Here is a 15,671-nt window from a genome sequence, read left to right on the forward strand (position 1 = left end):
TCCAGCTACAATGCATAAGCAGAATGTAACTTGTTGGTGAAATAATGTTATCACTTTAATATCATCACTAAAATCCGCCAGATGTACCCATCATTCCCGATGTTCTCCTGTTGTTGATTGAAAATTTGTTTGTGTTTTAGGGGACGGCCGGAAATGTTCTCAACGCTGTCGACAGCATGCAGGACTTTCTCAAGACTGCTGGCTCTGGCATGGTGGTCCAGTCAATGGCAGATTATGTCACACGGATCATTGGATTTGGTGACCAGTATCTGGACCATGTGCAAAACAGCGTAAGTAGACCCAGGGGAATCCTTTGTTGCAGAGAGAGTCACCCTCTCCATCATAGAGAATATTTGTTGACATTTTCTAATACATCACAGAAACTCCCTCTGTGAAAGAATTGAGTAATCTTTGTCTAGTTCCGGCCCTGTTGCTGACCTTGACTTGTGTTTTTCAGTTGGTGAACTCTGTCGGCTCCTGTAAAGTGGTGCATGATATCTACCGGATTCTCTCAGAGAGTGTCTGCCAGACATTCTTGGGAGGCTTGGTAAGTTAAGTCCTTGAGTTTTATTCATAGGACCTACCCAAGGGAAGTATGTTGAGGCAAAATGAGTAAATGGAAGTTCTTTGATAACCAAGGATTATTTCATAACACAAAGATGACCATGTACAGCTTATGTGTAAAGTTAATTGGCAATGAAAGGGTTTAGTTGGGGAACAGTTTCTACAATCAACTTAAGTATCTTGTCTTGTTGATTTCAGAATGGCTACTGGCTCTCCTTGAATGTGATGGGTTTGTTCTTCATCATCTTGTTGATTCTCAACTTCAAGATATCCAACTACTACCGGTAAGTAATTGTCACACGATTGACTTTCTGGTCTAAAATGTTGTCTCCGTCCGATGGAATTTTATCTAGCCTCGCCTTAGAGGTGGTCTGCCCCTGAAGCTGTCACCCCCTGGCAAATGTCCCCTGGGGACACCCTTCAGAGTTATCAATTAACAGACTATCATTCAGTAATCTTAAGCAGTCCCACTGACTTTGATTTCAAAATCCACCATCACTTAAGTACCACCACACCCAACATGTACCTATTTTCATTTACTCTATTCCCTGCACCTCCATTCACCTTATCCTCCTGTTCTTCAGTGCTGTCAATGATCCACGTCCAAAGCAGGACTACGACTTGGAGAAGGGCTACAACTCGACCAAGGAATGGAATGCGTAAGTCTGATACGATTTTCATCAAATATCTCGGGAGAACAGTCCAAAAGACAGTTAATTCTTGGTTACCATATTTGGTGACTCACACAGGTTCATAAGCAGGTTCACTTAAACAAGCTATAGCCCAGGACATCTTGTTGAGTGTGCCTTGCAAATCTGGCAAATCTAAGGAACAATTTTTTTCCATGGCAAATTATTTCATAATGGTTGTTACAGAAAATGTTCCGTCCATTCCAGACGTTTCCAAACCAACTCTACCTCACCTCGACGCGCCATCTCTGATGTCATCTCAACATGGTTTGGATTCTGCAAGGCACTGAAGACCACACGCAAAAGGAACATGATCGACCCTGATGCTCCTTTCCCTGGTTTTAAGATGTCTGACTTGAAACCACCACGACGATCAGTGGCTGCTGTTATCTGCTCATGGGTGGCGCGTATTCGCAACTTCAGGGAGCCTGAAATCAAGATAGTCTGGAACCCAAAGTATGAAGCGAAGACTGACAACCTCAACAACAGTAACTCTGCTGGTTTTGACATCACTAGCTCGACCCCAACGCGACGCTCTATCTCTGATGTGATCTTGGGATGGTTTGGCTGGAAGGCTCCTCAAGAGAAACCCAACCTGACCACTGAAGATGTCTTTTCGGTATTCAGTGATGACGGCTCACAGGACAAGAAAACTGCCAACCTGGATGCAAACCCACCACGACGCTCCATCTCTGATGTGATCTCGACATGGTTTGCTGTCTTTGCACTGCCAAGCATCTGCTGCAACAGGAAGGCCAGCAATGCAATGGAATTCGACTTGACAACTGGTGACGTCTTCTCGGTATTCGGAAGCAAGGTAGAGAAGAGCGACTCTAAGTACAAACCAGGCAAGAAAAACAAGATTGCTACTGTTCATGACATCCCAGGCTCGCGATACAGGAAGGCTGCTGATGAGAAACCCAACCTCACAACTGAAGGTATCTTCTCTGTATTTGATGGCGATGATGAGTGCAAAGCAAAGAAATCGATTTCGGATACGTTTAAGTTTGGCCCTGTGAAGAACTGTGATGCTAACAATGACATTGTGTTTCTTACAACTGATGACATCTTTTCGACCTTCGGAGAGGATGACAAGAAGAAGTCATACTTGCGAGATGTCTTTTGCTATCTCCCCAACTTGCTGCTGCGTGTGTGCTATTCTCCCAAGGGAAGGCGATCATGTCCTGTTAGCCGCTGCTCCAGGAGTGAGACGAACGTAGACCAAGTCATTATCAACATGCCTGAGATGAACTGTGAGAACGGACTGCCACCTCATCTCGCCCACGTCATGTACGTCCCATGCCTTACTCCCATCACCGTCTATCCAGAGTTCAAAATGGAACTTGCAGCAAGTGGAAGTGAAGGATGTGATGTAAAAGCAGAGGAATCAAAAGTCAGTGCTGAACTCACTGAGTCTTCTACTGAAAACTAAAAACCTGGTTTCAGAAAAACAAAAAATCGTTCAACCGATTATCCATATTAGTTATCTTAGTTATCAATAAAAAATATAAAACCCCAAATAAAGTGTGTTCTTTGATTTAGATGCTATTTCACCAAAACCTCCTTCTCACGCCTTCATATAACTTTAAGCCTGACACTCTGTAGCCCCCTGGCCTAGTAAAAGTTATTAGTTAAAAGACACTCCGAGATATATGAATTCGTATTCATACAGGACAAAAACCATTCCTTTGTGTTTCAGCGGTCGAGCAAAGAATTCATTCCCTTAAAGAAGCAGCGAATCCAAAGCCACTATGAGGCATGCACAGAGTCCATGATCAGCTGGCAGACTCGGAAGCGACTAGAAACTTATAACCAGCTGACAGAGGCTGGAATCGATAATCAGCTGGTAGAGTTGCGAGCGACTAGGAATTGATAACCAGCTGGCCGAGTTGGAAGAGACCAGGAATAGGGGGTGAGGCTTAAACTGGTCAATAATCTATTTTGTCAATGTTTCATGTTAGGCATCAATGGGAGGAGATGCTCACCCTGACACTCTTAAGATTGTCAAAGATAATGATGCTTATATCTGATCCCAAATGAATTAAAAGTCAACATTAGATTCATCTACGATGCCTGTATTTTATTATATCCAAGGATAAAAATACCAATTACATCATTACATTAGCATGGCACTATATACAACATTGACATTCAAACATAACAAAAAGACTATGCTTTCCAAATAGAAGGAATTAGCTGTGAATAAGATTTTTACCACTAATATCTATTTTTTTCATTTTCATACAAAAGACCCAGATTAAGATCAATCACTCTGACTAATCTGCACACAAGGTGGCAGAAGTCACAGGGACTGATGGCGGCTGTGACACCACGTGTTCAAACTGATGGAATAACATGTATCATGTCTGGTCTGGACTTGATACACAGAGTATGACACTCGATTACACCATGCGCACATTTGCAGGTGTTTAAAGATCACTTAATTTGGTAACCTTGCCAGATATATTCGCCAAATCGGATTCAGATTAAGACCAATCGGAGCGAACATCAGAAGTCTGAAAGTTCAAGAACCGAACAGACACAGAACAAAAGCTCAGATACACGAACGTTTCAAAAGATTCATATTTTGATGACAACAATACAATCTTAACATGAAATGGTACTGAAAGCATAATTTGACAAAAGCCATGAATGTCCTCCAACTCTTTTACATTTGAGCACTTGATATGTGAATCATGATTTGATGTCATGGACAATCAAGGGATTGTTATTGGCAGAAAAATGGTAGAGGAATGTTTAATGTGTGCTCTCTGTATACTGCATTGATGTGTTTAAGCCAACTGTGACTCATAGGCCTGTTACAGGTAAATTAAGCCTATTGTACAGGTAGTCCACTGGTCAACGCATTAGTCAGCCATGTGGAAAACTAACTACACAACTAGCAATCTTACTCTGACACTTTTAAGTTGTACTGGAGCAGACTTGGGAAAACAGTGCCATCCTACATTAGGAATACATGGCGTGATACTACATTTATGCTGTGCATTATATACAGTCAATAAATATTCAAAATCTTAAAGTTATATTTGATTAGAGAAGTGTCACACTATAGAGTACCAGTTATCCTTCACCAAATAGTTTGAGTTTATAAATGTCCATGTAATATAATCAGCACTGAACATGAGAATAAACATGGTAAAGGAACCATTGCAACAAGTATGTTCATACTCTGACGCTGTCAGTGTGCATCATATATCATCAACTTCTTAGTTAAACTCAAAAGATGAACTTGTTGTTACCACTCCTTCCAAAGTTATGGTCAAAATCCTTCTTTTTCAAAATCTCTTGTGGAACCTTCCTTTGACTGGAAGCCATAGATTGGGTGATATATGTATGAATAAAGACTCGGAAAAGCTTTTGCTGAAAACTTCACGTACAGATACACTCTGCCTTTCTGTACAAAACTGAAGTAAAAGCATTTACTAGGCCTTAGTCACATCATCCACTGGGAGTGTCTTGAGAATATCTGACCAAAACGGATCCAGAAGTTAATATTTTGCTATTCCACTGGCAAAAGCCAAAAATTATCTTGCTGTTTGGCTTACCAACAGCTAACCAAAGATATGATGATTAACTGGAGGTCTAGAAATAACTGATATTCCAGAGAGTTGTTTAGACAATGAACTGGATACAATGTCAATACAATATGATAATCAACTACCAAATCAATAATACAACAATAGATATTATCTGTACAGAGAGAGAGGTGTATCTGATTCACACAGGAGTAAAAATTCACAATGGCATTTGAGGGAGAAAAGTCACTCTCAACCGTTTCGAAATGCAAAAGGAAAGGACATCCCAGCTAATTACACCTTGTTAAACTAAATTCTAACTTGATATGTTTTAAGTAGACAAGCTGAATGAGAATTTTGAATGGTGAAACTACCTCTCTCACCAGACAAAACCTTTAGGTTTCAATCTCTTTTGAGATGAAGAGAGAAATTCTGTCAAGAGACAAGTTGACAAAGAAATAATGACCTCAAACTTAGCAGTCATAACTGCAGAAAAAATGCACCAATTGTTCAAGGGAATTTTCCCCTCATGAAAAGGGAGGGCAACCTGGACTCAGTTTCTAGGTTTAGTTCCCGATTCAAACATTTCATAGTCCATGGTTAACAAAAAGATGAATTGTCCTGGAACTCGCTCAGTTCCTTGACTGGTTCTATTTTCTTCACCCTGGTGCTTCGTCTTATCTTCGACGTCAGTTCCTCTGGTTTCTCTCGCCTCACCAATGGTTTTTTCTCGGGCGCTCGCATCTTCCACGATATACCCCTCACCTGGAAATGTGGAGGAACAAATTGAACATCCATCGTCAGGAGGAATTGTTTGAGACAGGGGACAGGAGAAATCTTACACTGGAGTCCATTAATCTTGCTATGACAAGGCTTTTCTATCAAAGATATACATGTACATGTAGTTCTCCAAAAATTTGCCTTTACTTTGAAACTATTTAGACGGTAATTCAGAAGACTTCTCTCAACGGAGTCTAGCTCTGTGACGTCTTCTGTACTTCATTCACAACACCTTTTTTTCAAACCAGAACCTACCTTTACACCCTTGTTGTATTTTGTCGACGCCACGTAACTGGCCTTCACTGTCAACACCACTGCATTCATCAAATTTTTAGCAGCTTGGATCAAAGATGTAGCACTGTCGAGCTGAAAGTGACAAGGATGTAATTACAGATTTGTACAAGTTTACATTTTAACTACAAAACTGGAAAGATGAAATATTCCATATACTCATTACTCTCTATCCTTTGGCAGAAAGGACCACTGCTGTTTTGTCTTTGTGTCCTTGAGTAAGACACTTGACCCTACATGCTTCTATACACCTAGTTGTATAAAGGGTAATACTATGGTGTCCCAAAGCGCTTTGAGAAGGGAAACATGGAAAACGGTTTATTTATATCATTATTTAACAGGTGGCCTTGACCTACAATGGACAGGCCACTGGACTGGACATCTCATAACAAAAACCTGTAGTTTTTTTAAACTTACAAAATTGTACTGCAATTGGTACAAGTAGAATTAGTTGAGCACAAGCCTATTTACAAAAAGGTTTTTCATACTGTAGAAGTTGTCAGTGACCTACACAGCATGCATATCACATGGTGGTCTGCAACTGTGACAGGTACAGGTTAATGGGGCTCAGACAATTTGGATTGGATATAAAGGTTAACCAGGTCAAACAAGTGGGGTTGAAAATTTCTAAAAATTGAATAGAAATAACACAAAAATATGTTAGTTCCTACTGAAAAGGGTTGTTCTAATCTTCTTATCATCATGCAGCAGATATCAGCTGATCAAATTTTCATGACAGAATTTTCAGGGGAGATAAAGGACAACATAGGTCACCAATTACAAGCTTCATATTAGGAGGGACAGCAGAGAAAAGGGTTACAAACTTCCGCATCCCAGTAATAATTAGTGGGTTTGTTTCCAAGCTTCTACCTGATTACATTTTGGTAATGAAATTGACTTTAAGGGATCAAATTTAAACATGCATTGGATTGGATGAGGTTTAATGGTCTTAACTAAAACCATTACCAACTCGAAACGCATGCTCTAAAAGCAAATCAATCTTAAATCTTAACCAAGAAATACATACAGAGTTTGAGTCAATTGTCTGTGCAATAGTCTGAATCATATTCAAAAGACAACAATGAACAGTTGAAGTAATTTGCCAACAGATGACATCAAATGAAACCTACTTCCTCTGTCATGTATTGTCAGCAGTGCTGCCAGTGCGGTTGGTGTCATAGGCCTAGTGGTGGTGACTTGGTCATTGACCAGGAAAGATACATTGTTAGAGTCGGGTCATGTATTGTCAGCAGTGCTGCCAGTACGGTTGGTGTCATAGGCCTAGTGGTGGTGACTTGGTCATTGACCAGGAAAGATACATTGTTAGAGTCAGGTCATGTATAGTCAGCAGTGCTGCCAGTACGGTTGGTGTCATAGGCCTAGTGGTGGTGACTTGGTCATTGACCAGGAAAGATACATTGTTAGAGTCGGGTCATGTATTGTCAGCAGTGCTGCCAGTGCGGTTGGTGTCATAGGCCTAGTGGTGGTGACTTGGTCATTGACCAGGAAAGATACATTGTTAGAGTCGGGTCATGTATTGTCAGCAGTGCTGCCAGTGCGGTTGGTGTCATAGGCCTAGTGATGGTGACTTGGTCATTGACCAGGAAAGATACATTGTTAGAGTCGGGTCATGTATTGTCAGCAGTGCTGCCAGTACGGTTGGTGTCATAGGCCTAGTGGTGGTGACTTGGTCATTGACCAGGAAAGATACATTGTTAGAGTCGGGTCATGTATTGTCAGCAGTGCTGCCAGTACGGTTGGTGTCATAGGCCTAGTGGTGGTGACTTGGTCATTGACCAGGAAAGATACATTGTTAGAGTCGGGTCATGTATTGTCAGCAGTGCTGCCAGTACGGTTGGTGTCATAGGCCTAGTGATGGTGACTTGGTCATTGACCAGGAAAGATACATTGTTAGAGTCGGGTCATGTATTGTCAGCAGTGCTGCCAGTGCGGTTGGTGTCATAGGCCTAGTGATGGTGACTTGGTCATTGACCAGGAAAGATACATTGTTAGAGTCGGGTCATGTATTGTCAGCAGTGCTGCCAGTGCGGTTGGTGTCATAGGCCTAGTGATGGTGACTTGGTCATTGACCAGGAAAGATACATTGTTAGAGTCGGGTCATGTATTGTCAGCAGTGCTGCCAGTACGGTTGGTGTCATAGGCCTAGTGGTGGTGACTTGGTCATTGACCAGGAAAGATACATTGTTAGAGTCGGGTCATGTATTGTCAGCAGTGCTGCCAGTACGGTTGGTGTCATAGGCCTAGTGGTGGTGACTTGGTCATTGACCAGGAAAGATACATTGTTAGAGTTGGGGATCCAAATCACAACGTTGTCAAAAACCTTAACCACCAGACCACGCTGACATAAAAGCCTAACTTGGTACAATTTCAGGCCCGCTACATTCCCAGGCCCGCTACATTCCCAGCCCCGCTACATTCCCAGGCCCGCTACATTCCCAGGCCCGCTACATTCCCAGGCCCGCTACATTCCCAGGCCCGCTACATTCCCAGGCCCGCTACATTCCCAGGCCCGCTACATTCCCAGGCCCGCTACATTCCCAGGCCCGCTACATTCCCAGGCCCGCTACATTCCCAGGCCCGCTACATTCCCAGGCCCGCTACATTCCCAGGCCCGCTACATTCCCAGGCCCGCTACATTCCCAGGCCCGCTACATTCCCAAATTGAGAGGCATTTTCTCTGTGACAATTCCTTGCTTGACTTACCCCTGAAACGATAAGTTCTCCACTGATGTTCTGCACATCTGCCTTCACCTTGCTGGTGATGTTCAACTGATGGCAATAGAGGGCGATGCGCTGCAGATACGCGTGCAGATCTTTCTTGGACTCCGAGTCAGGACACTGGAGAAGAGACAGCAGCCGTCAGAACAGAAATCAAAATCCATTCAACTTGATCTGATTTGAAACAACTCAGGTGAGTCAAGAACAAATTACAGCTTTAAAGGAAAACTTTTTTAGAAAAAATGTACAACTGGACACAAAATGTAACAAAAGGTATCTTTTCATCAAGTAAATCACGTACCTGATCACCAATTTCACGCGCAAGCTTGTCCATTTTTGCACCAGCCTCCGAGATCTTCTTAGCAGCATTAATCAAGTCCATGGTGCTCTTCAGTGGCCCACGCCCCCTCGTAAAATCTGTCATCTCCATCATAATCACGCACATTTGTTTCGCAAGGATGATGATGTCATTGCCGCTTGCATCCCATTTTGCGATCTCACGGTCCAGTTTCGCTTTCTCCAATCGGAAGAATTCGACCTGGCGTTGAATTTGTTGTTTCTCTTCCTCGGGCAGACGACGCATCATTGCCCGCTCACTTGTCTCATCCAAGATGTCATCTTGGTCTGTGTAGCGACTCACTGGAAAGGAACGGATACAATCAAATGAAATGAACATCAATGGACGTGACTGCTTCACGCCCTGCAGCATATGGAGACAAACCTTAGACCTGCAGCGGTAATAAAAGCAAATTGAGGCACCAGCACAAGACCTTAGAAGGAGGAGGACGACTGTGGTTGACCTATGTTCCAGATGGAGACAATAAATGGGTTTAAGTCTAAACCACATCACTGTTGGAAAGCATGGCAAGTCTAACTCCAGTTGATTTGCAGTTCTGTAATTTGGAGCCAGCTCTCAGTTGATTTGTAACAACTGGGTCAGGGATCAATCAATACTTACACTTGCTGGTTCGTTCATATTCACTCTCATAATCATTGTAGTAGTTGTCTTCTTCTTCGCTGTCAATGTCCTCGGGATTCTGCAAGGACGAACATCATGAAAACGCTTTGAGCAAGGTCAGCAAAGGTTAAACAAAGATACCACAGAAAAGGATAAACAAAGCAGGAAAAAGTGCCAAGTATGCGTTTTCTTGGCATCTACATGTGAGAGGGAAAATTTGAAGTACCGATAGTTGTTTGCTTCTTGGCAGATGAGCACATCTCTCCAAACCTTGGCCAGCGTAATACAACTCACCCTGTTCATCAGAACTGTCCTCCTGATCTCACGGACGCCCTCATAGACATACTGAGCTGCTTCAACAAACTCCGTCTCGTTGACCTCTTTCGGTGGCGAGGAGCTCAGGCCATCGACCGCATGCTCCACCTTCTCAGCAAAGTTTGGCATGACTGAAGTGACATTAGAAGTTGAATCAGACTAGCAAATCACCTCAGAACATACTAGAATCAGTTTAATATAACTCCGTTACCGAGGTCAATAGAAAAAGGATTTCCATCAAGCTCAATCCAACATTATATCAATCCTTGCTGGATGATGGTGCATGATAGTTTTTTGAGTTCAAGAAGAGAAGAATGCTGACTGGTCCCAGCCCACTTACTCTGGTCTCTCATTATGGTAACAGCGTCGTTAACCCGGTCAGTGTACAGCCCTGGTTCATAGTTGTCCATCTCCGCGTTGACCACGTTGCAGACGCGGGCAGAGCGCCCTCTAATGGCACCGGCGGTACGATCCAGGGTGTCTGGATCAAGCTCTTGGAGAGCCAGAACACATTTGTTGACATCTTCAAGAATATGACTCTCTGAAATAATTCAATGAATAATTTATCAGAAACTTGTCACACACTATATCTAAAGCAAAAAAGTCTTATTTTCATGTGCAAATGGTACCTATAGCAATCATAATCTTTCAATGCATGCAGCAAGCATGATGTGGAACTCAGAAAATGGCTATCATAATGACTAATGCAGCCTACCTGATACTGCCAAGAAGTCATCAATGGTTGTGATGTCGTCCACAGCCTCTGTCAGCAGCTTCACCTGTTTCTCCCAGGCATCCTTGAACAGGTCCATATTCTCGGCAGCAGGCTTGGAGTTGTTACGGGCAGCCAGGATGCGGGCAGCATTGATAACCTGAAGACACCACAATCGGTTCATTAGTCGCAGGAAACGGACAAACGCACAAAGCTAATTGAAGACCCGAGGGAGAAGGGAATAGTCAAAGGAGAGGGTTCCCATAAACTGGTACAGATATCAAAGAGAGAAAACAGTTTAAAAACACTAGTGGGAAGAGAGTTCCGTGTTACCCCCAGAGCCATTACTCTTCAATGTGTAACTATCTAACCTCAAATGTGGGGAATTTCGCATTCACAAAGAAAACATTCAAGTATAGAGACTGCAATATGTACTGTGAAAGGCCTCTTAGATGTATCCACACCAGTGCAGATAAAAAAGATATCTCCTCTCACACTGACCTGTGGGCAAAGCGCCTCAATCTGACTAGCAGCCATCCTGACTAACTTAACCCCTTCCTCGTTCGTCGACATGGAACAAGCAAGATTTGCCACCTCCACAAGCTTGTTCGCATGCTCCGTGAACACTTGGGCATAGTCTTCAACTTCTTCGTGATTTCCTGCCTTGGCTGACTCGATCAGGACAAGCAGGGGAACGTTTGTCTCCAAGAAGGAATCAGAAACATGGTCGACAACGGCTTTACGGAGCTGAAATAAAAACCAAGTAACCAATGAATGAGATGGCATTGGGATTCATTTTTCTACCGAGAAGATGTTGCCACAACTACGTCATGACGTCGAGTCATCAATTATTGCAAACACGTTCAGGGGATCAGCCCCAAAATGCTGCAACTCTAAAGCCACCAATACTTGAAGAGATGTTGTGACAATGAATGTTGAAGTCGGAACCTTTCACCTACCTGTCTGCGCAGATCTCGGGTTTTGCGACACATGTTTTCAATGGCCTTGTCCAAGGATTCACTTGGTTCCTTTTTACCCGCCTGCAATACAAAATGCGGAAACCCACAATTGAACCAGATGCAAGTATTTGGTCAGAATTATTCCCCACACTGTTGCCCACATGAAAAGGTCAACAATAGCTAATGGATATTAACTAAAACTAGAGCTTCATAACAATGCAGCACAATTGAGTGTAAGCCTACTTCCAGTTCTAGGCTAATTCAAAAAGTGATTTGAGTTACTATTGTTTCAAATTAGCATACCTAGGCTATTGCATGTATTACAACCCATCCAAAAACTGACGACCAGTCTTGATAGAAGCTTGAGAGTCCATTCTACATGTATATCGCGAGTCACTGGCAGGTGTGAAATAGACACACCATGCCTCAAGAAACCTGGCATCAAAGGGGATATGCATGCATGCTGTTATTCTGGGATTTAATACAATATGCAGGATTTGGGAATTAGTAATCACTTCTTTGACTGGCCCACATGTGTGGATCATAAACACAAAATGACATGCATTCTCTACATCACAAGACTGAAAAATTCATCTCCTCAAATTTGATTTGGAAGACCGGGCTGTCAAGAGTCAGGCAGTGGTTAGACTGACATTCCAAATTAACATTAATGAAATTAATGAAATTAGTAAGGCTAGTGTGAAGGGATACAGGTCAGAAAATGCAGGTGGGTGTGGGGTGATGTCAGACTTTAATGTTCCACAGAAATTCATCAACTGTAGGAAGTCATAGCAAACAGGGAGATTCCTTTCAAAGTCGATTTCATGCCAATCCATGCAATGTACCTTGTCTTTAAGAAAGGCAAGCCCGAAAGATTTCTTTTTTCCACACTGGAGGAAAGATTATTGTTAAAACAGTTAGTTAGGAAGGATCGAAACATGTAAGATAGGAAAATGTACACACTGAGAAGGTTATTGCTTTCTTTCAAATGAAGATATTTTGTTTCTGCTCTTTACGATAGGGTTGGTAATACCCCTGCTAGAAGTGAACCAATACCAAAAGCACCATGTCTCAGATACTAGGAATGAGAATAAGAGCAAAGGACAAATCAAGAGTGACAGTTATATTTTGAAGAAGGATACATGTGATGATGAATTTGTAGTTAAAATCAAAAGAGAGAAGTTTTGATGGAAAACGGATGAGAAAATAAGTTAAGAGAGAAATACAAATCAGAATGCTTACATTGTTCATGTACTCCGTCAATAGGTCCTGCAATGCCTGTCTGACCGCGTTACACTCCTGGACGATGCGTTCTCGACGATCGTCCCTGGTGCTGGAAGAGTCCGCCATGAGTGCGGCACCACTGATGATGCTTTCCAACCTCTCCTCCAGTGACGGACGTGTGCGAACCTCGTTGTACGCCATAGGCTCCATTATGATTTTTTGCTGCAATGAAGAGAAAAAAATTGAATATTAGAGAAGAAATGACGTGTTCTGAACTCCAGATCTCAAGCAACTGACACAAGTGTGAGACCATTTTAAAGGTGATTTTGTGCACAACCAGTCTATGCCAATAACTCAATATCTGTCTTGGCCCTTCTGTTGCCAGAGCTGGTCAAAAATATCGCCACTTACATCGAATTCCTCAAGTGCAGCAGCCAACTCTCCTACTCCTTCATAGGGATGAGCCTCAGACGTCCCAGTAGCTTGAGCCACACCCTCGATAAGGTTCACAGCATCACACACTTGTTTATACACGTAATCTCTGTTAGCTTTGGCAGCTGGGAGCTCAGGGTGGCGCACGTAGGCCTGAAAAATAAGACATCAGTATTCCGATTTACTGGTCAGATGAAAAGTCACCATCACCGGCACAAACATCTTGCACCTCAGTACAAAACCCATTACAATCGCAAACAGATTTTGAGTTAGATTACATCAGTTAAGTGGCAGAGATAAGAGAAAAGTTATGAAGGCATGACTCAACAAGGATGCTCATATCAAAGCACAGTTTTGTTCAAGAAGTAGTCTGGTGTCCGTGTCCATTTCAAATCTACTTATAGTATTATTTCAAAGATCGGCACTCTCTGGACAATGCAGTCAAGTGTCTCTCCCAAGGTTACAGACCTTTGATGTTGTCAACAACAACATACTGTTCTTCTTGAGCGTTGCCCGCGCCGAGGCAAGGTCATCCCGCCGCCTTGGATCCTTCAAATCATTCTGACGTCTGCCCGCACGGTCCGACAACTCCATGATACTCTTGCCGAATTTACGGAAGCGGGTCATCAGTTCCTGTTGACTTGTAGCATTGCACAGCTGGTCAAGGTCACCTTCAACCTGAAGAGAATCATCAAAGGAAATTGTTGCAGACTCAAAGTTTTGGTATCCACAAAAGATATCTCAACTTGAACATCACAATACTACATTCTGGAGACCAGCTCCTGCTTTTGTGACAGAACTAAATAGTAGTTTGGAACAAAAAAGATCAGTTATTTACTGGAATTCAGTACTCTGGTTCATGATAGTAATCAACCACACTGTAAACCATCAAATATTTTGTTTTATCTTTGCACTTTTTGTTGTATTTATGGAGTCAAGACTGTAAAAACCTAAAACAATCAGTGGCAGTTGGCAGCTGTGGTTTCCCTATAAATCAGGGAAAGTGACTGCTTACATTCTTTAGTGTTATTAGCAGAAGATGGACATCCACCATGTCAGCCAGGATCAGCAGACGTGTGACTGACGACAGGAGCGCCCTCGCTGCACGAACCATTGCACCACGCTTCATGGATGAGCAAGGGTCGTCCGCAAAGTCCTGGGACGCCACCCTCATCTGCTCACCTGAAATCATGAAGAAAGTATAAGATTGTCAGTTGAACACCACTTCATATTCGGTCAGTTGTCTACATGACAACCATGTACGGAAGAGTCTTGTGTGTCTGATATTTTGGTTTTCAAGGGCAAGCTGATTAGTGGGGAAAGTGTATAATGCATGAGATCTCAAGAACAAAACTGCACAATCACCAAAGACAATCCACTCTTAGCCTTTATTAGATTTTGGCAATACAAGCAGATCAACTCACCCGTCTTGCGCACATCATCAACAGCAGCCAACATCTCATTCTTAATCTCAGGGTTTTCATTGGCAATCTCCTCCCCCTTTTCTATAAAGTTCTCTGTAGCCCTTTGCACAGCTGCACTTAACACATGTGCCTTCTTGGAACGTCCCTTCTTCTTGCGTGAAGGTCCCTTCTGATTAACAAGGGTTGTCACCTAAACAGAAAAAATAATGTCATACATCCGGAAATGATCATCTGCAGGGGTGAAATGGGAGTGTGATCTTTTTGCAAATTTTAAAACCAATCTTATCAACAAGTCGTGGAATCCCTGCATCTCTCTTACCTGGGTCACAAGAGGTTCCAATGTCTTCTCCACCGACATTGTCCTGATCTCTAGGTTCTTGGGGTCCCATCTTATCTGCATGGACCCTGTTGGAGGAGTGGTAAGCGGACTAGTCATCCTGTCCGTGCTCTGCAAAACAAGGCCAGAATACAACGTCATGAGGGTAGTAGCCTTAATCTAGTAGGTTCTTAATCTAGTAGGCCTATCATGTGTGACAAAAAGACCTCAGCCTGCAAGTAAAACCAGTTACCATGGCAGGGCTGTTAAGAAACGACATGAGTTTGAAGATCACCAACACAGCATGACCAGCTAAGCTCTGCTCAGCCTTCATAAAAAATTTCAAAATTATTCACTCATTGCATTGACTGATTCACAGTGACAGTGAGTTATTGAGTTTCAGGATAGGATCGAGTGATTGACTCTCTTGAGATTTAGCACATCCACAGTGTCAAAACCTCCTCATCAGATGAAAACAGACAGTGGTTAAACACTCAGCTATGATAGATAGATAAGAGTACTACACTCTAAGCACCTGCCAGTTTCTTGGTTTCTTCTCACCGCAGTAAAAATGTGTTTATTTTGCACAAGAAATCGGAATTCCTAAATTTACCTCACCCTTTGACTCATAAACAGCTGTTTAGTTTGGTTTTCACCCTCCCGCAGCATAATTTCGAAACACCATGTATAATTTAAATTTTCTATCATTTAAAAAATATGGTGTCAATCACA

At 42.6% G+C, this 15,671-nt stretch overlaps 1 protein-coding gene across 2 annotated transcripts; it reads right to left on the minus strand.

Annotated features, from left to right (window-relative positions):
* Positions 1–3,312: 3,312 nt before the first annotated feature.
* Positions 3,313–15,565, minus strand: LOC135488983 (catenin alpha-2-like). 2 transcript variants are annotated; one of them, XM_064774021.1, is made up of 18 exons: positions 15,475–15,565; positions 14,943–15,071; positions 14,624–14,813; positions 14,215–14,381; positions 13,668–13,877; positions 13,179–13,352; positions 12,786–12,989; positions 11,544–11,624; positions 11,086–11,331; positions 10,588–10,744; positions 10,213–10,413; positions 9,852–10,003; positions 9,558–9,636; positions 8,901–9,238; positions 8,585–8,719; positions 6,888–6,917; positions 5,825–5,935; positions 3,313–5,554 (listed from the first exon to the last, which is right to left on the minus strand). In XM_064774021.1, exons 2-18 carry the CDS (start codon positions 15,057–15,059, stop codon positions 5,390–5,392), a joined length of 2,757 nt encoding a protein of 918 aa, XP_064630091.1. In that variant the 5' UTR covers positions 15,060–15,071; positions 15,475–15,565; the 3' UTR covers positions 3,313–5,389. The 2 variants fall into 2 exon arrangements, with proteins under 2 accessions (XP_064630091.1, XP_064630092.1); XM_064774022.1 differs by lacking the exon at positions 6,888–6,917.
* Positions 15,566–15,671: the final 106 nt, after the last annotated feature.

The sequence above is a fragment of the Lineus longissimus genome, chromosome 6, assembly GCF_910592395.1.
Source record: "Lineus longissimus chromosome 6, tnLinLong1.2, whole genome shotgun sequence".
NCBI classification, from domain to species: Eukaryota; Metazoa; Nemertea; class Pilidiophora; order Heteronemertea; family Lineidae; genus Lineus; species Lineus longissimus.

What these genes read in the sequence shown, in the direction of transcription:
- LOC135488983 (XM_064774021.1), bottom strand. Translation starts at nt 15,059, where the DNA reads ATGACTAGTCCGCTTACCACTCCTCCAACAGGGTCCATGCAGATAAGA. An exon ending in TGCTAATAACACTAAAGAAT is followed by an intron (nt 13,878 to 14,214) that starts GTAAGCAGTCAC and finishes GATTCTCTTCAG; the next exon opens with GTTGAAGGTGACCTTGACCA. An exon ending in TGTTGTTGACAACATCAAAG is followed by an intron (nt 13,353 to 13,667) that starts GTCTGTAACCTT and finishes CTTATTTTTCAG; the next exon opens with GCCTACGTGCGCCACCCTGA.